The 15,396-nt window shown below is 55.1% G+C and overlaps 5 protein-coding genes across 5 annotated transcripts; 4 read left to right on the top strand and 1 right to left on the bottom strand.

Annotated features, from left to right (window-relative positions):
* Positions 1 to 527: 527 nt before the first annotated feature.
* Positions 528 to 1,758, bottom strand: J7T55_007314 (pq-loop repeat-containing protein 2; the record flags this gene model as incomplete). Its single annotated transcript, XM_053144064.1, has 2 exons — positions 528 to 1,623; positions 1,700 to 1,758. The coding sequence occupies 2 exons, from the start codon at positions 1,756 to 1,758 to the stop codon at positions 528 to 530; spliced, it is 1,155 nt and encodes a 384-aa protein (XP_052993005.1).
* Positions 1,759 to 3,491: 1,733 nt separating this feature from the next.
* On the top strand, positions 3,492 to 4,822 carry J7T55_007313 (peroxisomal nadh pyrophosphatase nudt12; the record flags this gene model as incomplete). The annotated part of the gene is made up of 2 exons (XM_053144063.1): positions 3,492 to 4,065; positions 4,134 to 4,822. 2 exons carry the CDS (start codon positions 3,492 to 3,494, stop codon positions 4,820 to 4,822), a joined length of 1,263 nt encoding a protein of 420 aa, XP_052993004.1.
* A 1,873-nt stretch (positions 4,823 to 6,695) lies between these two features.
* On the top strand, positions 6,696 to 7,513 carry J7T55_007312 (60s ribosomal protein l10a; the record flags this gene model as incomplete). Its single annotated transcript, XM_053144062.1, has 3 exons — positions 6,696 to 6,754; positions 6,841 to 7,172; positions 7,251 to 7,513. 3 exons carry the CDS (start codon positions 6,696 to 6,698, stop codon positions 7,511 to 7,513), a joined length of 654 nt encoding a protein of 217 aa, XP_052993003.1.
* A 1,504-nt stretch (positions 7,514 to 9,017) lies between these two features.
* On the top strand, positions 9,018 to 9,269 carry J7T55_007311 (uncharacterized protein; the record flags this gene model as incomplete). The annotated part of the gene is made up of 1 exon (XM_053144060.1): positions 9,018 to 9,269. One exon carries the CDS (start codon positions 9,018 to 9,020, stop codon positions 9,267 to 9,269), a length of 252 nt encoding a protein of 83 aa, XP_052993002.1.
* Positions 9,270 to 11,325: 2,056 nt separating this feature from the next.
* Positions 11,326 to 12,998, top strand: J7T55_007310 (uncharacterized protein; the record flags this gene model as incomplete). Its single annotated transcript, XM_053144059.1, has 5 exons — positions 11,326 to 11,523; positions 11,577 to 11,689; positions 11,745 to 11,924; positions 11,981 to 12,305; positions 12,366 to 12,998. 5 exons carry the CDS (start codon positions 11,326 to 11,328, stop codon positions 12,996 to 12,998), a joined length of 1,449 nt encoding a protein of 482 aa, XP_052993001.1.
* Between the last annotated feature and the right edge of the window lie 2,398 nt (positions 12,999 to 15,396).

Here is a 15,396-nt window from a genome sequence, read left to right as displayed (position 1 = left end):
AGGATGTCAGGAAACGGTTTAATGTGTCTTCCTGAAACCATGTCCCCAACCGGTCTGGGATGGCAGCAGCGGGTGGTCGCGCCTTGTGACTCAACAACCACCTGGGCTCAACAATCCTAAGGGGGCGCGGACAGCCAGGAGCTCGGCGGGCGGAGGGCGCCGCTGTCCAGAGGCAGTTCGGGATCGTCACCGGCATGGGAATCGAGATATGTCAGAGTTTGTAGATCACTTGAGGAGCTGGAGCTCAAGTTCCGAATCCCCAAGGGCTAGCTTCCCCATTTTAGTTCGTCTTTCTTTTCGCACCTTCTTGCCTTGTACGAACACGATGCTGATGCTTTGCGTGGCCTCCCTTTTAGTGACCCAACCAGTAGAACGCCGTAACTCCTGTCGTTTTCCAAGTTCCTCCCTCTCTTCCTCCCTCTTTCCAAAGCCAAAACGCCGCAAGCAGACCAAAATCAACCACAAGTTCCTTTCACCCCTCCAGCCCGATGCAAAGAAGGTAAGAGGCAGCACAGCCAGCCGGCATGCTAAGTCGACCACTCGGACTGATTCCTCTCCAGGATCGGCCTCTGGTCCCACCTGTCCCCATCGATACTCCTGCCATCTTCATCATCCTCGATTGCGCTTCCGTCCATATCTTCCTCATCGTCATCACTGGTCTTGTTGTATAAAAAGAACTGCACAAACACGCCCATGTCAAGCAGCAGCGTGCCCACGCTGCCGGCCAGCCACGACAGGTTGACGAGGATGTACCGGCCGTAAATCCTTCCCGCCTCGCCCGGCTCACACCCGGCGTCATCGCCGTAGCACTTGGGGTCAAAGGCAAAGATGGACAGCGCATAGGTCAGGTTGCCCAGGCAGGCGAATAAGAAAAACAGCATGCTCAGGCCCTCGGTCGACTTGCGCCGCCAGTTGAGCAGCAGCTGCGGCAGCCGCGACCCCAGGTAAAGCACCGCGCACAGGTACCCGAAGATCTGGCCCCACAGGTCGAAGTGGATGGCATCGCCGCCGCTGGGCTCGTCCCCGTGCTCATCGGACCCGTAGCCGTGGCTGAGCGCCCAGCCTGCCACGCCCGCGCCGATCACCATGATCACTGCCACCGTGTTCCAGGCGACCGCCTGCAGGGTTGATGCAGGCGGGGGAGGCGTGGCGGAGGGCTCGTTGATGGGCACGATGGGGTTAACGTGGATGAGGCGTTCGGACCAGTCCGAGCCGCGGCGCTCGCGCTGGTCCAACAGGCTCGTCCTCTCGTTGGGCTCAGGCCCGCCACCGTTGTTGCTGGCGCCATTGCCGTTGCCATTGCGGTGCTGCCCGCCGTTCTCACCATTCACTCGGTTGTTGTTCTTCTTCTTGGGCGTGGGCGGGACGACCTCATCCTTCCACGTAAAGCCCCTGTAGTAGAAACACTGCCCCAGCAGGACTATATCGGCAATGGTGTAGTATATTGCAAGTATGATCATGGTAGGTAACACGCCCTGCAGGACTGCGCCGAGGATGTTGAATACATCTCCGGCGAGCCAGACGATGACGAATTGGAGGGACAGACCGTCGGCTGCACTGCGGCGGAAGTTCTCGATGATCTGGGGGCTGAAGACGACGACCCAGCATGCTATGGATATGGAACTGGGGACGAAGAGAGGCCATGGTTAGCTACGATTTTATCCTCTAGACTTCAAGGTAGTAATGCAAATTCATTTACCCTGCAATTCCTGAGATTGCTTCCACGTCAAGGTTGAGAGGTTGCGTTGGTGGCGCCATGACTGCGAATCCAGTTGGCCGCCCAAGTATGCGAAAGACGACTAAGAAATACGGTCCAAAATAGGTAATACTAATCGAATCTGCAACGGGGAAAAGGGCCCCTCCTAGGACTAGAGCAAGACTTGGTCAGAATGGGAGAAAAAGAAAAGGCAGGCCAAGCAGTGACAGAGTAGGAGAGAGGGGGCACAGAGAGAAAGAGAGAGACAAAAGCCTGCAGCAGGATTTTCCATGTGAGTGACGCATAGCTGGCGGCAGCTCCGAGCGCGGCGGCCTGGAATTGGGAAATTTGGGTAGGAATCTGGAACTGGGGACCCACGCCACTGCAACCTCTTTAGGGCCTTCTTTAGGCCCGCCTGCCCAAGATGGGACAGAATCTGGGGTAATGCGGGGAAAGGGGCGGGCCCAGCTGCAGGTCCCAGCAGATCATCTCGAGATCCAGCGGCCTTTGATGGGTGCGCCATTGATGGTGTGTTCCAATTCCGTGGTACTTTGTAAACGCAGATCATCAGATCTGGTCTCTGGCACTTTTGGTATGCATAATCATCCAAAGGCTAAAGAAGGTAAGACAGGCTTAGCCTTCAACGGAAATGGAACCGGATTCAGCTTCAAGCCAAGCTCTGTGGGCACGAGACTTTCATCAGCAAATAGATCTACATCTCACCTGTCTACCTCCTGAGCAAGGCCATTCGTCTGGGCTGGCAGTTCTGTCGGAATTTTCCGTTCTCGCAGTCATCTCTGTACCGTCAAACAGACTGTCTCGAAGCTGTCTTGCCTCCATACCTGGGCAGCATGTGGGCAGTTCGACGATGGCGTCAAGACATGATAGACAGCTGATGAAAGTGAGCACAGCCAGCAATTTCACGATGTCACAGATTACATACTATACAGTCCTAAATTTAATGGAATGCCCAGGCATATCTCAGTGCTCCCAGCAAAACCTCCTTCCGTCAACTTCGTCTGAAGGAGTCTAGTATCAAGGGACCAGCAACATCATCACAAACCTTGTCAACTTGGATCAAAAATTTGCGCTTCTCAAGAATCCCTCGCGCACACCACCACAGTCGTCTCTAGAGGTTGCGTAAGAGGTTTGTATTTAGTACATATGTGAGTCCTCTGCTAGTCGCACGACAGACTGTTGCAGTACCAGTCTGGGCTGAGCCTTACGCACGCCCGGTCACATACGCATAGCATCCGCTGTTGCACGATATTCGGTGACGGGCCCGCGTGACTGGTTCCGGTAGACTTGCCTGACTCCGAATGGAAACAGTAGAGGAAATACATGCTCTCTTATAAACTGAACCCAGAGCAGGTACGAAGTGTAATTTTTGAAGAATGAGCATTTTGAACAATTGATGGGATTATTGATACTAAGAGAGAGTCCCCAGACAGACGCTGGCTGCGAGATGACAGTGCGATAAATGCGGGTCATCAACAATTGCCGGCCAACTCACCGGTGCCGAGCCGGCGTGCAGCTTGAGAACCTCGGCGATTCTCAAAAATCGCATTAATCAGCTTTGGTGATCGCCCCTCCAGGACCCCACCATCCCGAGATTCCGTCAATGACGATAGGCTTGTCAGCGTTGTTTGACCTCATTGCCCTCCTTCCACTCTGGCGCAAGGTGATTCCAGCTCGCAGGTAGTCTCAAGCTTGGCTTCCGACAGACAGACAGACGAACGACTATCCACAAATCAGAAACCTAAGCAAACAGACCCACCCGAGTGAACAGAGAAACATGGGAACGCCCATCCCCGACCTTCCCATTTTGGAGGCCGAAGACTCGATGCTGTCCAGAAAGTTCGGGCGCGAGCTCTCAAATTACTTCGCCGGTAGCCCCCTGAACCGCGTCGGCTTCTTGCGGTCCGACCACGCCTTCCTGCGCGCCGCCTTCTCCCACCCCTCGGCCCGCTTTCTCCTGCTGAACGAGCTCGCCCCCCTGGTCGACGAAAGCCAGCGCCGCCTCGCCTATGTGGGCTACTCGGACGTGAAGGGCTTCACGGGCGCGGACCCGTTCGAAAAGTCCGAGGAGCAGATGATCAAGGACTTCAACTCGGAAGAGTTCCATCCCCTCATCCTGCTGCTCGGCCTCGACGAGGCGAACAAGCTGCCGGCTTCGGCCTCGGCTAGCGATCAGGCGTTCGAATATAAGGAGTACAAGGGCAGGCCGTATTTTGCTGTCGATGTCACGCCGCCCAAGGGCGCTGCGGCGGAGGCGGCACAGGCAGCGAACAAGGTCATCGACGCCGTGAAGGCAAAGGGCTGGTCGTTCTACCAGAACCAGCGACACATGGGGCTGGAAGCAGGTGAAGGTAAGCCCTCCCTCGCAAGCCCGGACAGGGTGATATCCCGACCACTTAGCTGACACACATCTCACCAGCGGCCGTGTACGCCAACGCGCGATCCCTCCTAGACTGGAACTCCCGCATCCCCTTCTGCGCACAGTGCGGCAGCAAGACACTCTCCATCAACGCGGGCACGAAGCGCACCTGCCCGCCGACAGACCTGGCGGGCGGCAAGCTGACGGAGCGGGGGCCGTGCGCATCGCGGCACGGCGTGTCCAACATCTGCTTCCCGCGGACGGACCCGACCATCATCGCGGCGGTGGTGAGCGCGGACGGGAGCCGGCTGCTGCTGGGGCGCAACAAGCGGTTCCCGCCGTACTGGTTCAGCACGCTGGCCGGGTTCCTGGAGCCGGGCGAGTCGATCGAGGAGGCGGTGCGGCGCGAGGTCTGGGAGGAGAGCGGCGTGCGCCTCAGCCGCGTCGTCATCCACAGCTCCCAGCCGTGGCCGTTCCCCGCCTCGCTCATGATCGGCGCCATCGCGCAGGCGCTGCCCGGCGACGGCGAGAAGATCGACCTCGGCCACGACCCGGAGCTCGTCGACGCCCGCTGGTTCTCGATCGAGGAGGTCAAGGAGGCGCTGAAATTTGGGGTTTCTGGGCTCGGGGAGCCCGCACCTGCTGGATATAAGGAGGGGGGGCTTAGGTTGCCGCCTCAGACCGCCATCGCGAATCGTCTGATCACGGCGGTTGTGGATGGGTTTGTTGGTGGTGGTGCCAAGATTTGAGGAGTTTGGATAGATGTGAGGTGGTCTGTCGGTACATAGAACATTGGATCAAAGAATAGACAAGACATTTTCAAGTCAGAATTGGGACCGATGATTTGCCGTTCTCAGACTGTTTGAATCTGAAAATCTGGGTGGTGGCATACTGTCCCTGTGTGGTGTGAGTTGAGGCGGGCGTCTGGAAACTGGGACGATCAACCTCTTCATCCAAGGTGCGGCGCAATCCTTCAAGGTTAAATTTGGTGATCTCCTTGGGGCTCACAATGAGAGGAAGCAGTGACAGAGGCCAGTATCAACCTTTCCACTACTGTTTCTTCCTATTCACAAGAGGAAAAGGCATCACCCCATGGCTGCATTGCGCTGGACGCATGTGCCTGTCCTATGGTATAAGCTGGGTTGGATGGGCCCCACCGATAACGATAACGAAATGCGCTAACCCAAATCTAGCCTAGACCCACTATCGGCCAGCATAAAACTTCACTCAGCGCCGCGCTCACTTTTTCGAAAGTTTTCTTTCCTTTCCTCTTTATCAGTAGGAATCCCTGGTACACCGTCATGTGAACCAGGGAAATTCTAATAACTGGAGGCTCCGCTACGGCGGCTTGCTGAGGGTCTTCCCATATTCTCTATGGATTTTCTTCCGTTCCCGGCCTCCTTGAGAAACGTTTTTGATCACCTTCTCCCTTCTTTTATCGCGCTGGACTTCGTTTCTAGGTCCAGTGCGGTGGGGTGGTCGCGACATACCAACGTACATAGAATGCGAAATGAAGATTTTAGTGGGCAGGTGTCACTGGGAGGGGGGATATGGACGCGCTCGTCAAGTCAAGTATGTGAACGATGTGGTTGTTTGCCTCACTTGTGCTGGCCTGCAAATGTCAGCGCTTAATGGGCAAGACAGCCAGCCGCGAGCAACAGTCACTACCGACGTTCTCAAGATAGGCGGGTTTCTGAACTTGCCTGCACAGGAGCAGAAAGCAGGTCATTCTGACCAATTTTTGCCCAGACGCTGTGCTCTGTTCTTGGAGATGAACCACGAGATAGCTCCAACGGGTTTCTCGGTGAACTGCGCCGGATGCGTTACCATGAGTCCACCTCCATGGGATAAATTTGCGATGGGATAATCTGCTGCAGGATAGCCTAGCAGATGCCATGAGATGACCTGCCATGGGATGTCTTGTCATCGAATAACCGGCCGTAGGATAACCAGCTGTGGGACAACCTACTAGACTACGTGAGAACCTGTCATGGAATAATCTGCCGTGGGATAACCTGTCATGGACTAATCTGCTGTGGGATAATCTGCCACGGGATAATCTGCCATGGGATAATCTGCCATGGGATAACCAGCCGTGGGTTAACCTACATTGCGATAACCTGTCGTAGGATAATCTACTATGGTGTAGCCTACCAGATGCTATGGAACAACCTGCCGTGAGATAATTCTGCTGTGGGATTAGCGGCCACGGGATGATCTCTCATTTGGACACGAACCTAACCTCTCGTGGGTTGATTGCTCTACGAGCATCCCGTGGGATAATCTTCTTGGGGTAGTTACGATTTACTCTTGGGTCTCGTGGACTCTACTTGTTTTACGCTAAATCGATATCACTCTCGACGCTGATAAACTGCCCTCGATGTCTGCGCAACTCACTGAGCTTGGCGGCAACTTTTTCTGGATCACGTGATGTAGCTCCACTTAGTGTGACCAATCAGCGTTGACCCCACTGCCAAAACCGAAAAGTGCACTATCACCCAAAAAATCTAATCTGCCTCACCCACTCCACCAAGTCAATCACATCAACGAACCTTCGTCAACAACAGCGCGCAACAATCCTCACCATTAGAACCTCTAGAATTCTATTGGAAGACCGTCAAAATGTCGAAGATCACGGTCGCCGGAGTGCGCCAGAACGTCGTCGAGCTCCTCGAGTACTCGTGAGTACCCAACCTTCCCACGACGCCGTGATGACTTCTGGCAGCATTTTTTCGAACAAACAAGCTGACGACGATGAAAACAACAGCACGGAAACGAAGAAGAGGAACTTCCTAGAAACCGTCGAGCTCCAGATCGGCCTCAAGAACTATGACCCTCAGCGTGACAAGCGTTTCTCCGGCACCATCAAGCTGCCCTCCGTCCCCCGCCCCAACATGTCCGTCTGCATCTTGGGTGACCAGCACGATATCGATCGTGCCAAGCACGGTGGTGTCGACGCCATGTCCGCCGACGACTTGAAGAAGCTTAACAAGAACAAGAAGCTCATCAAGAAGCTCGCCCGCAAGTACGATGCCTTCCTTGCTTCCGACACCTTGATCAAGCAGATTCCCCGTCTCTTGGGTCCTGGTCTGTCCAAGGGTATGTAATATTCCGCAGTCGAGAGTCCTGTTTTGAGGACATAGCAAGAGAAAGAAAATACTGACACCAACCGTACAGCCGGCAAGTTCCCTACTCCCGTCTCTCACGCCGACAACCTCACCGACAAGATCACCGAGGTCAAGTCCACCATCAAGTTCCAGCTGAAGAAGGTGCTCTGCATGGGTGTCGCCGTTGGCAACGTCGGTATGGACCAGGAGGAGCTGATTGGCAACATCATGCTGGCCATCAACTACCTGGTCTCCCTGCTGAAGAAGGGCTGGCAGAACGTCGGAAGCCTGACCATCAAGGCTTCCATGTCTCCCCCCAAGCGTCTCTACTAAGTTGGCGTTGGATTTGTGATGGAGGTCTTTGCAACGTTCGGAAGATCGGCATCCTGAGATGCTATAGCGGTACATACCAGCTAAACAATCACAATGAACGAGACTCGACTTGGACTCTCTGAGAGCCGATCAAAAATTCCTGGTCTATTTGCTATGCCCGGTCGCCTGTGGACTATTTGCATGCCCCGTCATTAACCACTTGAAGCAAATTGCGATTGGTGCGAACAGTCACATCGTACCGCCCCACTGATGTTGTGACCTCTATCCCCAAACATATGTGGACTCCCCCAATCGTAGACGAGGTTGCAATGGCCGACAATTTTTCTAACGGTCTCCCCACTTCCTGACAAGCCCCGACTCGAACGATTTCAGTAGGCAGGCCTCCACGAACCACCGGTTTCATAACAGCTGCTGAGAGAGGACCCGCACTTGCAGCTTCATGGCCGTGTCTGCCTAAGTGGGCCTTACTCATCCTTGAAGCCGTCGTCGGGCCGTGATGCCTTGCGTCCCTCGGACTCCAGGTCCTGGTAACGGACCGTGACAGAAGCTTAGACGCATTTTATGCAGTTTGAAAAAAGGGCGTGGTGGATTCGAGGTGTCACAACATCTGGATATGAAATCTTGATTGCCGCTGCCATTGCATCCTTCAAGAATTTTCAATCGGGCAATTTTTGGCGGCCTCACTTCTGTGTCTGACTCTAGGAGACAAATGAACTCCCGAGGGCTATCCTGTTTCCTCGTGCCGAAAACCAGGACTTTGCCTCCATGACAGCCAAATCCTGACCTCCACGTGTGATGACGCTCGCCAGCTTGCTGTAGCTGGGCGCGTCTCAAGCCACAATTGAATGCGTCTCAGCGCTGGGATCAGGTCGCACACCCCACGAACCTGTGTCACGAACTCGTCAAATAATCCTACGATGGTGTGCACTCCAAGTGCCACGCTCGTTATCTGTCAAGATTAAGAGGACGGCTGTCAGGCCCGGCGGCGGGCCCATCAGCTCTCACGGTTGCATTGAGTGCACCTCACCCCTCTTGGCTGGGCCATCCAACCGCAATAGCGCACATCTACCACGCGACACGGTCGCCTCACCCATACTGCCGTGAAGCTTCATGGGTCTGCCCGCATGCAGGCCATCTTAGTGTGAGCCATGGCATGCTATTTGGAGTTTCCCAAGTCCGAGAAGGCGGAGCTAGACCGCCAGGACATACACAGTAGCTGGTTACAGTTCGCAGATCAATGGCGTCTGTCATCATGCGTTATCACGAACGGTTTATACGATTACCTGACAAGGGCAGTAGAAGCTCTTGATCTCCATGGGAACGAGGCTGTCGAGGGAACCCCAGATTGTCAAACTCGAAGTCGAAAAGCGATTGGCTCTTCACGTCCAGCCCTTGCTGTGGGCGACTGCAGCGAGGCTTGAGAGGCATGCGGGTCTGAAACGGCTGCTCAGATGGCGGGCCACTCACTGATAGGCGTTTCCCGTCATGAGCGCTGTCCACGCCGATGATCTTCACAAGGGCCTCCCTCTTCCGAAACCCGAACTTCCACCTCAGGGTATCTTCAGTGGACGGGCCCAGCTCGATACCCATCCCAGCACCTGGTCAATGCGGGGAGCCCATCTTGGTCAGCCGCGAGGGCATCCAGCACTCTCCAATTAGCGATGCGCTCACTATTCACCTGCTTCGGGCCCGGAACGCCATCTCAGATGCGACGACAAGGGCCACTGACGTGCAGCAGTCAACCGTTGGACAATAGCGACTAGGATAGCAGTGAGGGACGAATGCGACTTGACGGTCATAAAATCTCCGAAGATCTCGGTCAGCTGTCATGCAGACTCCGCCGAAGAACAAGATGGCGGATCGCAGGTCCCGTACCATGGTTCCCTGGCGTGGTGGAGACGGTCTCGACTGCTTCTACGTCTTTGCGCGTATCGATAACGCGTGAGCCCTATGCCGGAAGGTCTGAGAGGACACTTGGAGAGAATAAGGTTCTCGCATCGCAGATGCGGAAAGAGGGAGGCTATCGGGACAGTCCCTTGCGGCGATCGATGACCGTGAAGAGTGTTCGTGCTCTTTTCTGGCTTCCACAATGGCTGGCCGCCAAAGTCAAGACTGCTAGGGTAAACTCAATTCCGGACTGAAGACCACCAGGACCATGGTCGATTCACCGCATGTTTTCATATAGGTTCGCCTCTATTGAAACGCTACAGCCGGCGAGGCATTTGAGATCCGGTGTCAAGACACAGCACATTTCACGCTGCTTCTCTCCCAAGATAGCTATGGATCGGTCTCCATGGAAGGAAACACGTCTCGGCTTCCTTTGTGACTGCTTACTGAAATGGGTGGAGAGCAGATGTTCGCGACTGGATGGATCGTGTCTCGATTCCCACACTTTCGAGGTAGCAGTGAAGTCCAAGCGTGCTCGTCAATACGACTTGCAAGAGTAATGGCATGCCCACTCCACAACCCCCAAACCAACCCTCCCCTTGAGCTCACATCGATGATGTGTGAGCCGCAGCAAGTTGGTCAGCTGTGTGCCACAATCTTGGAGCGTTTCGCTATGTTTGTCTGGACCGCAACCATCGTTTCCCAAGATTTCAATTACGCTCCTAGCCGTGTGACAGATCCACACTAAGGTCAAGTCAGGCGAGTTTGACCACCACGAACACTATCCGTGCGCTGCTTGAAACGCTGAGAAGCTGCCAACTACCGGAGGCTAATATGCATCCCGCTCCCTAGCCACGTCCCCAGAAATCTGGACCGCACGCCTGGTGCTGGAGCCATAGCATAGCCATTAATGCGGAAACAAAAAAACAATCATGGGCTGCCAAATGTGGTAGACCGCGGGCCTCTCCGCTGTTCTGGCTGTGCAGGTTTAGCCTCGCTCCGTCCGGCTGTCACCGAGAGAGAATCTGGACACTACATCTCAGAAAATGTGGCCGGCGGCACAGGATGACAGCTCACTCACACAGCGAAACAAGATACAGCCTACCTTATCTGGAACGATTACCACCTCCTTCTCGAAAAGACGAACATGATGTATCGGATATGGTGAGAACCGAACACACAAGATGGAGTCGCCAAGGGTAAAGATGTGGCTGATACTACCGTGCGTCACTCGATCCCCATACGTACAGAAGACAAACCTGGCCATTCCGCCAGCAGCCCACGTCCAGGGGGGGTATGCGTGCCTCATGACATCCATTGTAGCATTCTTGCCTACGCACAGGCATCCGTGCCCGTTACCAGGATGTGGCACTATCCGCAGCTGCCAGCATGGCGGGCCCTGCTCTCCCTCCCGTTCACGTCAAGCCCTCAAGTGCGAACGCCCGTCAAGCAGCAGTCTGCTGGGTGTCAACTGATGAACTATAGTCTCATGGATAATAGCACTTCATGCTATTTCATCCGGAGCCGAAGAGGCAGGGCCCTAGGCTGGACAAGGACTACGTCTGCATCATGTTCTTTCCCACCCACATGGGTCCTCGATATCAAACGCAACACCATCGCCTCCCCCATTCCTCTTTCTGTCATAAGTACTACGCAAGCCACTAGATGACCGGATGAGAACACATCCTCTCTTGCGAAACCTTTTCTCGGTCCCCAAATGTCAGGACTGACTCGGTGGTGCAGACGTAGACGGCCGATCATGAACATGTTCGTCTTGATGTTTGCTTGAAGAGGCCATTCCATCCCACCCTCTTCCGCCGGCTTTCTTTCTCTAGAAGTCTCGCCACCTTATTCTTTCGAGCTTCCCTCAGCTGCCGCCCGAGTTCTTCCCCCTCGGTGTAGGTAGCTGCCGACAATCCAACATCATGCTGTTCCCTCTGTCTGCCTTACAGAACTGGCCTACGCCCAACTATACCAACCCGGAGAGGAGAGGGCCGGCGGCGACGATAGTCGTATCTGTGCTGCTTGGCCTCGTCACCCTCATCCTCATCGTCCGCATCTACACTCGTGTGAGGATATCAAGGGGCTTCGGGCTGGATGATGTGCTTATAATATTGGCCTACGTATGATTCCCACTGCCACTGGCATCTCATGAGCCATGGCTGACAAGCTACAGATTCCCACTACGGCTTTTGCTGTACTGGCGTTCATCGCCATGTGGAAGTTCGGCTGGGGCACTCATGTGTGGGATCTTCCCATAGAGTTGACCAAGCCGAGCTTGCAAATTAGGTACGGCGGCGCCAATCCAAACTGTCGTCGGAATTGTCTAGCTAACACCGTCCAGCCTGGCGAACCAGCTGTTGTTCGACCTGGCAACATCACTGACAAAGTTGTCCATGCTGGCGCTCATCTACCGAGTGGTTTCCGCGGACAATAGTCGCTACAGATACGTTGTGCTGGCACTGGCAACCGTGGTCCTCTCGGACGGCTTGATATTCTTCTTCATTACGACCTTTCAATGCCGGTACGTCTCATCCCCCATTGCGCGTACCATGAGATCATTGCCTGACCACTTTACAGACCAGTCTCAGACTATTGGACTATCTCCTTCACTCCGCAAAAGTGTATCAACGAGGAGTTACATCTGCTCGCTGCTGGATGTATCAACACCACAACCGATTTTCTTATTGTCCTACTCCCAATACCTTACGTAGTCCGGCTCAAGCTACCACGGAAGCAACAACTCATCATCGTCAGCCTCTTCACTGGCGGTCTGTTTGTCACAGCAGCAGGGGCTGTGAGAACCTACGTGTTCCATATCACACTCACGGATCCCAGTCGTGATTTGACATGGAATGCATTCACCATCATCATCGTCAGCGCACTTGAGCTGTACATTGGCATTGTAAGTCAACGCCCTGAACATATCGCAACAAGCAATAGAAACTCATACCTATCTCATCAGATCTGTGCTTCCGTACCCGCCATCAAGCCTTTCGTCGCCCGCTACCTACCCATCATGCTTGAGAACCCCAGATACTGGCTCTCCAAGCAGGCAGACAGCCGCGCAAGAGACCCTTTCGACAAGCCACCCGCGGGCAAAAGCCTCGAGCCGGACTTCTGGCTCGTGACCGAGCGAGACTCAGTAGCCACCTTCCAGGATATCGAATCAAACTCGGGCCTGGTATTCCAGATGCAGCCGCGGCCGCCAATGCCGGGCATGCCCACGCCAACAAGGCCGCCGCGGACCGCCTCGACGATGCAGACTGGCACAGCTCTATCAACTATCACGACTACTACTACTAATACCACCACAAGCGACAACATCTCGGCTGTGTCGGCCAACTCGGCCGTGCCGGCGCCGCTCAGGGTCATGAAGAGCCCGCGCGCCAGCACCGCGGGGACGGTCTCGTCGCGGCCGGACCTCAACAAGCCGCTGCCCCGGATAGGCACCGCGGTGCTGGACGCGAGCTTCGCGAGCGAGGCGGCCTCGTCGCAGGCGCAGAAGCACATGTCCAGCGTGTACCAATTTATCCCGCACGAGGACGGGCACATCAGCGTGCACAAGGCGCGGAAGAGCGCGTTTGGCAACGGGTGAAGGAGAGGCGGGCTGGTCAGTGTGTATATGACCATTTACAATTCTACGCGAAGTCCTTCCTTTGAAGTCCTTCTTTCAGGCCGGGAGAAAAACCCCCCAGGTTCCACCCTATGGCCGGTCAAGACCGGCGCAGGCAACAAAAGGGGTGGGAGGGGTGAGACTCCGGCCTCCACAGCATATGCTGTGCCGGGCCCGCTCGTGGGGTTAGCCCGCAAGTGAGGGCACCGATATACTCAGAGAGCCCCGAGACTTGGAGGGCAGCAAGAGGGCTCTTAGTCCGTCACTGCCCAGACAGTCGTTTCCTCGGCGCTCACGACATACCCATGGGATACCCCGGCAAGGTTTAACGGCCTCTGTCTATTAGTCTAGATGTCTAGATAGCTACCAAACTAATAATTCAAACTCAAGAAGTCATAATTCGTCATTGAAACTTGGCCTAAGCCACGATCGAGAGCTCGAGACTTGCCTTGATGTGGGCTCGGTGTAAGGGGGTGCCTCTTTACCTAGGTAGGTCCTACTCACGACGCCAAACTTCAAAGCCACGATTGCTAGACCATATCAGGTCGGTCAAGAATCTTGGTAATTATGGGAGAGACGTCAGTGGCACCTACATTTCGTCCACTCGCTTCCTCCGGCTAAAGGGCCCTCCCGGAAGTCAAAAAGCAGCTCGCTGGTCGGAAAAAGAGATGATCGTGTCCTGTCGTTGCCTGCCCACCATCCTCATCCGCCGCAGCATCCGGTTCTAAATTCGTGCTTGTCCCAAGTTGCGAAACATCAGACACGCCCAATCGCAAAACCGACCGTTGCGGAACTCTGGGTAGGATTCTTCTGCGTTGTGTGTAGACTGTATCGGACGAACCCAAGGCTTGGTTGAAACCGCACTACTACCACACGAGGGGGAGGCGGGTGTTCACGGGGCAGGCTGTGTTCTTTGGGGGACAATCCGGATAAATGGAGTCAGTCATGGACCAAGGAGGATGGTTAGCTGTGTCATGAAACATACGGGCAAGGCTCGTTGACGAGGTGGCGAAAAAAGTGTGGTTGATGGCAGAGCCTCTCACTCTCTCGTGAGAGGTCAGGATGCAGACTACGCAGTGCTCTCCTCCACCGGTCTACCTTCACCCACACAACACTTAGAGAACGCCCCAAGCGGCTGCTGATCACGGCGACCGGTGAAAGCAACGCAAGCAAGGTAAGCAAGCAAGCAGGCAAGTGGGCAGGCAAGCAAGCACAAGTCAACCCCTTCTCGTCCCACAAGTAGCAGCAAACATAGGGCACGCAAGCATGCACTGGAGCCCAACGTTGCCCTTCACAGAGCCCACCAAAGGACCAAACCCTTCAGACGTAGCCGCGTGACACATGTCCCCAAATCAGGCCGCCCCCCAGGGTTCCACGGGCGCCTCTGGTCCTTCCAAGCATTAGGCACGACCCAGAGTAACGAGCCCACACACCTCACCAATCCAGAACGGCTCCCCGTCCCCCAATCCGGCCGGGACGTAAGCAGCGCACAGAGCCCAAAACGCAGCAGAGCCCAACGCAGCCCCCCCGCGACCCAACCGAGCGAGACGGCAGGAAAGCGGTATGTTTCGGTACACACACGTAACAGGAAGGAAAAGAAGGGGCGAGTGTTTTCGGTGCCCGACTGCACCGTGTGTGCGACGCGAGCCGCGCCGCCTGTATGGCTGCGTGGTAAACCCGACTGCGGGATCTTCGCCCACTGATCGGCGGTGTCTGGCCCTCTCTGCCCATTCAGAGGGGGGAGTCGGTGTGCGCAAGGGAGGCGAAGAAATGTCGGTATGGGGAAACACAGAAGACGCCCTGTTGGCGGCTTCTTTTTTCCCTTGTGGTTTGGGAATTGGGATATAAAGGGGTGCGGGTTTGTCCGTCCTGTCTTGTCTTCCTCCTGCATCGACCTCGTGATCCCATCTGCACATGCTGCCTTGGCCTCCTCCTCGGCCGTTGCGAACCCCACGAGGGCGAGAGGCTGTCGGCGATATTGAGCCTTCAGCCTCTTGGCCACGAAGACGCCTTCTGCTGCTTGCTCTCGTTCTCGACGACGCCGCGACGCGATATGGGATGCTGTCAATGTCGAAGCGAGAGTGATGCCTGCGACAAGGACGTTTTCATGTGGACATGGCACGCTTACGAGACGAGAAACTGAGGAGAGGTTTAACGACGCAATCTTTTTCAATTTTTTTTATCCAACGCAAATTCAAACACCCAAAATCACAGCAATGTTCAAAGAACAAAACGCAAGTTCGCCAGCATGCGGATGACATAAGAGAGAAGCAGGCAGGAAAAAAAGCCAAACGAAACAAAAAGTGTTGCTGTTGCCCAAGTGGTTTGTTCTGTTCATCCAACGAAGGTTGCCCTTCGATACAAAAAATCTTCTATGTGT

Source organism: Diaporthe amygdali, assembly GCF_026229845.1.
Source record: "Diaporthe amygdali strain CAA958 chromosome Unknown NODE_16_length_960263_cov_65_539585, whole genome shotgun sequence".
NCBI lineage: Eukaryota > Fungi > Ascomycota > Sordariomycetes > Diaporthales > Diaporthaceae > Diaporthe > Diaporthe amygdali.
The sequence above is the reverse complement of the archived record's forward strand: the minus strand, read 5'-3'. Positions and strand labels throughout refer to the sequence as shown.